Here is an 11,550-nt window from a genome sequence, read left to right as displayed (position 1 = left end):
AACAGCGCCACCCGGACCGTGATGTTCAGCGTCTCTGAGTGTGTAACGATATGCCCCTGGTGTCTCAGCCAACGCTGGAAAGTGCTGCCACATGTAAATTATTTCCAGCCACACTTGGCTCCCTTTGCTCGATGCGCACGTTGGAATCCATCACATGGCCTACCTGCAAGCTGCAGCTGCACCGACACGAATTGTGGGACGGGGATGGAAGCTAACAAACCAATCAGAGAGCAGTGAGCTGGCGCTGCGGGTTTCTATTGGACCGTACTCCCGTCAGTCACGGCGGAGCGGCCCAGTGGAGCCGCGTTGAGTCCTGGCTGGCTGCGCTGCAGAGATGTGAAGAAATATTTGCCATGCTTCTCAATCGGTAAGTCATGTTTATCTTTTTTCAAAGTGCTTTTACCTGCTGAAGGTACACTTACGTTCTCACGTCGACTAGATCGTATTCTCTGCTTTTAACAAAAATCACACTATAATGAAATTGATACGAGTCTGTTACGAATTACATGAATTACATTTTAAATTGTAATAAATTTTGGTGGATATTTTTCTATTTCAGTAGTTAGAGGATAGCAGACAGGGCAGAACAGTGTCATTATACTGCCGTCTCATTACATTTCACTGGTGCCCGTTGCAAGGTGACAGTAACCCGCGGGATTATGCTATGACATAAACATTTCAGAAAGGTTGCGTGTATGATAAAGAGTTTTCATTGAAGTTCATGTCAAATGCGTGCTTGGTTTTCTTGTAAACATCCCAAATAGACGCTATACTACTGAGATGCCGTCATATTGTGTGACACTCTTTGCTTTTTGTGCGGTAGCTTATAAAATGTTAATAAAAATTAAATATGGCCCAGAAATCTTTCATCTTCTCATACAGCTGAAGGAAGATGAAGATAATGCAGGGTTGGGGTTTAAGTGTATATTATACTATAATCACTGTTTATATTAATGAATGAAGATTTAATTTTAGATTCTGGAGTGCATCTGGCTGAAGGGGCAGTTGCAGAATATTTCTGTAATTATTTTATCATTTTTGTCAGTTATGTATAAACTAAGGATGAAGGGTTCTCGTGCATGTGCCAGAAATTGAACCATTACATTTTGGAGTTGATATGGAAAAAAAAGGGTAGATCTATGATTTTTCTTCTTCTCCTACCTTAAGAGATGCCTGAAGGCAGTCATTTTGACGATAGACATACATCTTGTTGGACATTAGATTAAGATTTAATTTAATTTAAGGCAACTGCTGGACCTACCTCTGCCACTGAAAGTTGCAGCAGGCTATGAGATAAGTGGTATTTGTTTGTCTAAGTGTGTTTTTGTTTGCAAGAAGAATAACTCAAAATCTTTGGAAGTATTTCAATTAAATTTTGGAAATTGTTTGCCCTGGCGAGGGCAACAGGTGATCCGGAAGTTGGTATAGATCCAGAATATTTCATATATTTTTTCATTCATCTTTGGGAAGATTGGATGATTGTAATCATCCTTTCTTCAGCCACGTCCACGGCCAATTTTGGATTGAACAATTTACCAAACCTGCATATTTTTGGAGGTAAGAGGAAGCTGGAGAACCCAGACAGAACCCACAAAGACACAGGGAGAACATACAAACTCTCCATAGAAAGGAATTAAACTCAAAGTCTCCTTGCTGTGAGACAACAGCACCACACACTACACTACCATGCTGATCTTTTTCGGATAGTATTTTATTTATTTGTGTTTTGTACTGACGTGGTACAGTGATGTCACTTCTTATAGCAAGTAGCTAAGGAGCTGGAAACTCTATTGTTATTCCAAGCCTACTAGATGCAGAGTACGGCAGGTCATTTTGTCACCATAAGAGGATTTTTAAATATGCTTGGCAGAAGTTGGCACTTTTCAAGTGGCTTAAAATTAAAACTGAGTTTAGTTTAAAAATGTGAAGGTCCATTTTTGGGAAAGACCAGTTTGTGTTGCTGTGCTTCAAAAATGTTTTGTCAGTCCAATTGTTTATCATGATTTATTTTTTTTACACAAAACTAAAAATCAGCCACCAAGCATGTATAAATGTTAGTAGATAAACATGTTCTGGGATATATTTTCCAATTATTGTTTGTATTTTTCTCTCTTGCATTTTCTAGACAAAACAGGTGATGAATAGCCAGATATCCCCTTCTGCAGTCCAAGCCCAATCACTCTCTCTGGGGACTGACCACTTACACAGTGTGCTTGGTTGATTCAAATGGCACCCATCATGGAGGGCACACATACTGTGTTGCTCCTGTATCCACCCATCCATGAGCTATGTAACATAAGCCTTTATTTCCCCACGAGGCAGGCCCAGAAGTTCAAGTATAAGAACCACGCCCCTCATTCAGAAGGGGCTGGTAATGGTCATGTCTGGAGAAGGGATGATCTTGCAGTGTCTGAACAAAGAGGCCAGTCTTCTCACTCCTCAGGCAGACTCCTCAGCTCCAATCAGGCAATAAAGGAAGCTGTTGCAGAACTGTGCTGGCTGGTGGCGGAGCACCACCAGTTGCTGGCAGATCTCTTGTCGCTGTGCCACACTTGTGCCAACAAAATCAGGATGGGCAATGAGGATGGGAAACTTCAGGATTGCATGGAGAATGAGGAAGACTATGTTGGAGGTCAGGAATCCAGTAACTATTCTGTCACTGTGCCTCCAGAAACTAAAAAAGCCACATACAAGAATAAAAAACTGAAGAAGTCTGGAGGTAAAAAGCTTGACGGTGTTGGGGAGGTCCTGCATAATAAGATGAAAAGGAAAGTTTCAAGTACGCCTTCATCTGTTGACATTCCAGCTAACGGTGGTGTGTCAGTATCCTCAACTTCAGGAGCAGAACAGACCCCTGGTATTTTACCTGTCAATCTCTCTGACAGCTCAATCACGGGTCCTGATATCAGCGCAGTGAGTAATCTCCTCCTGCCGATGGAAGAACCCTTCCTGATCACTCGTGAGGGTTGGGACTTCACGGAGGACAACCAGACATTTGGTTCTGATGTGGATTTCTGCAATGACTTCTCAGAGTATGATGGTGAGCTTGGTTACGAGTCATCCTTTTGCAATCTGATGGACGGTCTCAATCGACGGGAGAGCGGGAGCAACCTTCGACCATTGAAGAGGTTTGATTCCGTGGGTGAAACTTTACCTGAAAATTTATCAAAAGTCACATTCTCTCAACAGGTGTGTGGTGAAACCAACCAGAGCAATGTGGGCATACGAGTTGTTGCCAAAGTGCAGGATGTGGAAGGGAAAGTGCAACATGTGAGTCATACGAGCCCAGACACAACAGGGCTACACCCAGAGATTAGCAGCTGCCAGCAGGAGCATGGAAAGCAAAGAGAACTCAATGGAGGAAAGAGGGGTAGCATGCTTCCTGAAGGACTATGTTTGCCTCTGTCCCATTCTTCTCAACCTTACGCCCAAAACAAATCCCTTAGAAAGAGCCCCTGTTCACCTTCTCTGGCGGGAGTCTTCAACTCATCGTTCCCTGCCTCAAACACCCTACAGAGCATGTCCCCGGTCTTGTCCCCCTTTTCTTCTAAGCAGACAAGCCCACAGTTCAACCACCGCATTGTACTCCTTTCAGATAAGGATGTGGAACATGATCAAGACAGCTCCAGTAACACCGATGATCCCAAAATCTTCTCTGAGGTTTTTGACAGGAATGGCAACAAGAGAACTGTCGCCCATCTGGATCTAAACCTCAGTAGGCAGCCCAGCAGCTACCAGTGGAGCACCCTCAGTAAATCTTCAACAGGTGAGTTACTTGAAATAACACAGCTCCTTTGAGCACGCTGATTCATGTTCAGAATGCCTGCCTTGATGTGAGCAGTGATACCGGAGCTTTTATCCTTTCAGTTGCAAGAAAGGTTTGTCAGAATGTGTCTTTCAACTGGCATCGATAGATTTTAAAGAACTGAAGAAGAAAAGTTTTCTCGTGTGCAAGTACATTTTTGTGTCAGATTGTCATCTTGAGGTTTGTTTAAATGCTCCAGCAATTTGTATTGCAGCATTAAAACTGAGAAACATTTTCAACACCAGCTGGAGCAATAAAACAGACCTGCTTCCCAAAGTTTCTCTGTTAGTCATGTTAGTTCTGGACTGTTGGGTTCTCATTTAGGCTTAGAAATGTGAGCACAAATTAAAAACTACCCAACAGAGTTGCACAAGAGGCAAGCAGGGCCTGAGAATAGTTTCACTGATGATACATTTTAACTCTCTCAGTGCCACTGGTAAGGTCCAGATTAGTATCCCAGATCAAACAGTTCAAGTTGACAAGGGGTTTGAGTTGACTGGGTTTCTCAGGAGCAGTGTTAACTGAAGCATTGCCAATTTGGAGAGATCTGCCATCCCTCCGCTAAACCCACACATTCTATTCAGTTCACAAGAAACTGACAGAGGATCTAGGACCCAATGGACACAGGGGTTACAGAGGAAAGGATTACTACTTCCTCATTACAGAGATCTTTTTTCTCTTTTTATAAGTTTGCATCTTTAAATCCCCAGTGTTACTTTTTTACTTGCATTTAGCATAAATTGTATTTCTTGCTTTGAAATGTCTGCTGATGTGATTAAGCGCTATATAAATAGAGATTGATTGATTGAAGGTTGATTGATAATCCTGATTCTGTTAGCTTTTTTCTCTTTGACCATTAGAAAACCTTTCAGTATTGGTTTATACGTACACATATACATTATTTTACTACCTTAAACTACGCAGTCCGAACTGATACTGTTGCTGTTCATCTGACCTCAGAGCTGGCATCTTCATTGTTGCATAAGCTAGCTCTGTACTGTGGGTAATCGTCCCTGTCAGTCAGGCAAACACAATATTTTCTTTAATCTGCTACTGCATGAAAACCCCTTCCATTATGTAATTTATTTATAGACACTTGTATAATGGATGAACCTCTTTCAATGTTAGTGGACTTTTACCCATAGTTTAACAACTCTGCTGTATTTTTAATGAAGAGTTTGAGTTTTTACATCATGGGCCAGCAACAGCTCAAGCAATACAATCAGTAATGCTTAGTGACATCAGGGACAGCCAGAGGGAGGAAAGCTCAGCTATAAACCAGCTAACTGGTTCTGAGCTATGGTTAGCCACTATTACTGAGCACTCTTATTGAAGCTCGCCGTTACTAATGAATGATCATTATGTAGATATAAATTAGTTGCATAATGTGCTCATGCACTTGCACTGTAGACCATCTAACAGAATGTATTTGCTTAAGATGTGTATGAAGTTGTCATCACACAAGCCAAAAGTATTTAATATATGCAAATTACAGTACTTTACTCCCCCTGCCATTGAATGCTGCCTCAGTCAGTCAATCTTAAAACATTTTTGTCCAGGGCATAATTCAAACATCAATCAATATTTCTCCATTAAAATTTGACACACATCAATCTGGTGTTGTCTTTAAACATTTTTTAAAACAAATCATGCATCCACATCGGTTTATGCAAATAAATTTCAATTTGCTCTTTTCCAGAATTTATTCTAATATTATTTAATTTTTAATAATAAATAAATAAATAATAAACTGGGACAGGGTGTACCCACAGCCTCCAACCTGATGGAGGTTGGATGGATGGACAGACGGACAGACAGATGGATGCGTTTCCATGCCAACAATTTAATCTATTCCACAACTGTGTTGTCTTTCTTTTACACATTTTACATGTAGCACCAGGTATTGTGCAAAACATATATTTTGCAATATTGTTTGCTAAAAAAAATTTTGCATTTGCATTTTCACAGGAACAATTTGGTGACAAACTTCTAGACTATGATTCATTTTTGTAGCATATCATAGTAGAACTGTGTTACAATATATGTAATCTTCAGTTGCTGACAATAACTATTGTACATTTACCAGATACTTACAGCAACATTAGTATGCGTGTCATGAAAAGGTCATCTTTAGTGTGTACAATGATTAAAGCAGTATGATTATACAAAAATAGTAGAAGTATGGGTGAGAAAACCAGAATGACAGGCTATAAAATGTCGTGAAGCTTTATGGAGAAAAGAGGAACCACAGCATTGGATATATACATGTGGGTTCTTGCAGTGATTTTTTTCACTTCACACAGCTGATTGAGAAGCTTTTCGTATAAAGTACTTACTTATTCATTTCAGACCAATCATCCACCAATGCCTCTCTCTGTCTCTCTCTCATTGTCCCACATATGATAGACAATGTTGTAATCACATTACCAAATACATTCCAGAAAGGTCACATGAACCTGATCAGTCCAGAGCAAGAGTGTATCACCCTGCTGTTCCTGCCAGCTGCCATTCAACACAACATGCGCTCACACAAAACACTGTTCCCCTCTGTGTGGACAAGGCCCAGCTCTTCACTGATAATCAAGTGGATTCTATCTTAGCTTCATTCCACCTCACAATGTTGCTTTAAGACTCGTCCCACACATGGGCAGAGAACGACAGTCTTTATATACCATCCAACTTGTTTTCATGAATAAATGCTGGCTAGCGGGGCTCCACCTCATGATATCAAAATGAGCAGTTTCTCCTCAGTGTCCTAATATTTTAAACATAAACCCACTGGCGCACTGCAGCAGATCTAAAATACATGTCATGTCTCCCAATCAATGGCCTGCAAAGCCTGATGAAAGCAGCGTTCCCTCCTCTGCTCTTTGGTTACCAGTCAGAACATTCAAATGTATAGTTATCATGCCGCGCTACATTTCATTAGCTCTTTGTGTTTCCACTTGCGTCTTGATTTAAATGGCCCCAGCACCAAGAGACAAACAGACAGTCAATCAAGTCAATCAGACTGTCTGACATTCATGCATATCCAGCAAGCCTGCATGGAGAAACAGCTGCAAAACAAACCAATGCCGTGTGTGTCAGGCTATTTTGATAATTTATACTAGCATACAATCCATCTTCCCGGTCAAAAATGGTGGATCCTGCCAGATGCACTCTTTTTGAAGCAGTTGTTTTACTTTAATGATGAGATTACATTTTTCATGGATAATACAAACCATAGGTGTCGTGTCTGCTATTAGAATGGGAGACTGTAGCATGTGTGGAGTAAGCTTGTCTCTATATGCAAATATGTGTGCAAACACAGAATGTCTTCATACTCTGTTTGCTATAGGCCTTTTAATATCAGGTTCACCAAATCCAGACAAAGAGATAATCATTACTTTTAATGTTTTGTAGGATAATTTGTGGCTTCTGTTGTTGTGCTCAAAGTAACCTCCAAAAAGCTTTCTCTGACCACCAGATAAGTGATGATTGAAAGAGTGATGGGTGGTTTAACCCATCACCACCAACAACATCCAACTGTCAAGATCAGACATTATTGTTAAGTCGATAATACTTACTGTAGCATTGAAAACCCTCAATGTGGAACAGCTGTGCTGTGATTTTCCTTGTTATATTATTATTCAGCAATTGCAGGCTAGAAACACCCGTATATGCAAAATATGTCTGCAAGTGCTCTAGTTTCAGTAAAGTGTGTTATGAGTGCAGTCACAGGGAGTATTTGGTCACTGAACGTTATCCCGACTGTCAAGCCAAAAAGCAATCTCATTTGTGTCCCTTCACTTATGGACACTGTGATTGAGTATCTGCTTTTAGTGTGTGAGCATGTGTATGCGTGTGTGTGTGTGTGTGTGTGTGTGCGCGCGTGCGTGCGTGTGTGTGTGTGTGTGTGTGTGCGTGCTTGCGTGTGTGTATTTGTGGGACAGCTAAAGAAAGGGATAAATCAGCTTTTGAATCAATGCAGTGGCTTCATTACGTAATGGGTTGTGTACTTAGCCCTCTGTGTCTGTTTGATATTAGTTTCTTGCAGTGCTCCTAGCCTTTTGCATTTCCTGTATTATTTCTCACATACTGCAGTGATCCAGGAGCTTCACTGCAGTGTGTGTGGCAGACAGCAATGCCTCTTACCTCAGTTCAGACGGTGGCAGTGTGGATCATCTTATGCATATTTAATTGACAGGTTTTCATTCTGCATGGACACATGTGGAAAAAATACAAAGAGTTCATTTTTCACTTATTTCTAATGTGTAAGTGACAGGTAGTTACTGGGGTTGAGGGCTGTGTCTGATGAGTCAATTCTTTCATAGCTCTGGCCATAGCTCAGCATTTGGAATTGGCCCAGTCTGCAGTCAGCAGGCTCCACTGCAGGACTGTGCAGAGCAGCATTACCATAATGAAAACTTATTAATCTAATCCAGCCTGTTTCTCCTCCTGTTTAAGTCCCAGATAACTGAAGCTGCTGCTCCCCATGATGAATGATTGCGGCAGAACTCTCAGGATGAATTTCAAAATTTGAAATCCTATAATTTATAATGTGTGTGTGTGTGTGCGTGCATGCATGTGTGCGTGCGCGTGTGCGTGCGTGCGTGTCAGGAGGACTTCCTTTAGTCTTTACAACTGTGGATGGACAGCAGTGCAGTAACACTGAGCCTCTTCATGCATACTCATCACAAACATCAAGATGGAGAAGGTTAGCATCTTATTGGCTGGACATTATCTGATCTGTTTCTGCATCCTTATTCTGCTCAGGTTGAGTTTTTGTCTTACAGCCAGGGTAAAGTGAGGTCACCAAGCTTCAAGATTTATACCTTATCTCTCGTCCTCCTCTCTCACACTGTGTTCTTGCCTCTCCCTGTTTCCTCTCCTTTGTCATTTACCTCGTTGTCCCTTCCTTTTTCTCTCAAATTGTATGATTTGCATGACTGAAGCTCATGAGCAAGTTAATGCATGTGTCAAGAAGAGATAAACCATGTTTACATGTATGTAAGAACAATGTGAATTTACGTTTCTGCTCTGCTCTGTCTATCAGTATAGTTGCTGCCTGACGTTGATGTCATGTGATTGGTTTAGGACACGAGGAAGGCTGTACAGGTGGAGGCTGTGTCTGTTTCTTTGAGTGGTAAATAACAAACACCAGGCGCTCTGAAATGCAGCGAATGAATTCAACCGAAGTGGGTAGAAGAGTAAAATGTACTTTTTTTCAGCTGTTTTCAAAGTAATGTTCAGGATCACAGCTCACTTATCACCCTACATGTCTCTGTCTGGTCAGGAGAGGGCAGTATATCTTAACCTAAATTACCTGGTAGTCGTCCTCCAAGGCCTTTGAATGACCCCACAACTCACACAAACCCACCTGCAGCTGACTGTATTGTAGTCTGTGTTGTACAGTATTATAGTGCTAATCCACACCATGGCAGAGTTCTGTTACAGTGAACATGACTTGAATGCAGGTCGATGTTGTGCTTGTTTTTGTAGCCAGTGCCCAGCAGTCATTTTTTGTTATTGGATTACTACGGGTTTGGGTTTGACGATGAGAAAACTGGTTGGCTAAGTGCGGATAAAAATAGCTGTGTGCTCTGAAGCATGAAATGGGAGTCTCCCTAGTTCCCTGGTTGATGCTGAAAGATTCTGATGGCTGCTTACACTTGAAAGAAAACAAGTTGTCTCCACCAGTGCTTATTTAGGTTTGTCAGACCTATTATGCTGATGTTGTACTGTTTGTATTTTTTTCAATGCTCTGATTTACTGAAACAGATAGTGTTAATTACTTTGTGGTTGTGTGTTTGTTTTTGTGTTACTCCAGAGCATTCCCTCTTGCGTCAGGATGACATTTGGATGCTGGATGGCGATGACTCCCAAGAGCCCCTTAATCGCGCTCCCCGCCCTGATCATCTTGACTTCCTACGCATCACACCACCTGAGGATGACATCATTGGAGACACACCCTACCGTCCTAAGCTGGAGTGCACGGTGAGTGCCCTCAAGTAGCACAAGCACTTTCACAGAACAGGGAACCATAACACTCTTATTTTCCCCTTCATGGGACTCTTGGATTTCTCTCCACTCAGGCATTTAAGCACCTGACTCTTAATTCTTAGAAATGAATTACCAGGTCTCTAATCCGTAGGCCAGGGTCTCAAGGCCAAACTGACTGAGATCATTCTTATTTGATCTAGAAGACAGAAATAAGAAGGTCTCCCTCTCATTAATATTGTAGTCTTATTTCAGGGGTGTTGGCTGCTGTCATATCAACTTAAGATATTCTGGAAGCATGTGCCAGTAGTACAACATCTGTGTCTTCTAAAATGAAGCCTGCAGCAAACAAACAATTCTGGGTGTTTATATGCTTTAACTATAATATTGAGTAATGTAATGTAATTAAATTAACTACAGACCTGTTTGTCAAAATGATTTGAAAAATAATTTTCATATCTGTCCGCCCAGATTTCTCCATGGAGTACTTAGTATTTTTATTCCTGTGGCAAACAAGGCGGACTATCCGGGTGTGGTTGTAAGCATTATGTGCATGGGTGCGAGCCACACATTGTTTGCCCGGACTGCAAGCAGCCAGTCAGCGTTCCAATACAAAGGCCATATTGTACAGAATTAGACACAGCGTTGTTTTGACGGTGACAGACATACATTTCATATATGCAACTTTGTTGTCAACATAATTTTTGTGTGATTCATTATGACAACACAAACTGTTGTAAGCAGTGTGTTATAACAGTTCAATTCAAAAAGATGATGATGATTATGATGACTCAATACAATTCTATGAGTCTGCTCCTTTTATTGTAGCTGCACTATTTGCAGAACTGCAACTTGCAATTGATTTTATTTTTATTCTGAGCTAATAAGCATCAGGTCCATATCAGGTCTTGTCACATTCTCATCTAACAGCGGTGTCCCTTATGGTACAACCACTTGGGGGATTTACAGTGTGTGTTCTGAAATTCTGTCACTGTTGCATAACAACATTCCTCATCCTCAGACACCCTCTTTAAGTTTGTGAGTTATATCAGTGAAAAAATAGTATTTATCTTAGTATGTTTCTACAACACTAGTTTCATCATTCATGCAGTACAATTGTGTGGTTTATTACAATTTTTTGGCTGTTTTGGTTATTTCTGGAAAATACCTTTTCAGTATACTTTCATGAAAAAGTTTGCAAACAACACTGAGCTCATGAATTGCTGCCTTTTGCCTTCTACGTAGGACTTGTTTTCCTTATCCCATTCTAAAGAAATTAATCTAATTATGGCAGGTAATTTCCCTTTTGGAGCAGATCAGAAAAACAATTCCATATTTTTAAAACAGATTTGTACATTCACAAAACCAGGAGTGAAGTCATTTCCTGTTGAGAAATGACTCTAAATTTGAACTGTGCGTCAGATTTACAATTTAGAAGAATTATAATTTACTTTGGCAACATCAACCTGTACTCATTTATCTTCACCTACATGTTGTCATGACGATGTTCCTGGGTATTTTTCCTTGTCACTTTTTGCTGAAGTCTTTTAAGTTGAACTCAGTTAGTTGTTGAGATGTTTGGTCCAAAGGTTAATTCAGATTAAATACATAATAAATCAGTTAGTTGACTTAAAAAATCATTTTTTACATAAAGATTGTGTTTCCTTTAGCTAGCTTGTAAACTTTAGTTATAAACCTTAAAAAAATCCTGGAAAAACAAAATTTCTAGTTTGATTAAAAACTGCTAGCCCTTATAGAAATGTAAA

General features: G+C 40.5%; 1 protein-coding gene across 2 annotated transcripts in view; it reads left to right on the top strand.

Moving 5' to 3' along the window:
* The first annotated feature begins 303 nt into the window (after positions 1 to 303).
* The window catches only part of LOC137611373 (formin-like), a 48,735-nt gene continuing 37,488 nt past the window's right edge, over positions 304 to 11,550 (top strand). For both annotated transcript variants that reach the window (XM_068339527.1, XM_068339525.1), the window contains exons 1-3: positions 304 to 367; positions 2,126 to 3,766; positions 9,615 to 9,781. In XM_068339527.1, coding sequence (XP_068195628.1) covers positions 2,227 to 3,766; positions 9,615 to 9,781 — 1,707 coding nt within the window. In that variant the 5' untranslated portion in view covers positions 304 to 367; positions 2,126 to 2,226. The remainder of the gene's footprint in view (positions 368 to 2,125; positions 3,767 to 9,614; positions 9,782 to 11,550) is intronic.

Source organism: Antennarius striatus, chromosome 17, assembly GCF_040054535.1.
Source record: "Antennarius striatus isolate MH-2024 chromosome 17, ASM4005453v1, whole genome shotgun sequence".
Classification (NCBI taxonomy): Eukaryota; Metazoa; Chordata; class Actinopteri; order Lophiiformes; family Antennariidae; genus Antennarius; species Antennarius striatus.
The sequence above is the reverse complement of the archived record's forward strand: the minus strand, read 5'-3'. Positions and strand labels throughout refer to the sequence as shown.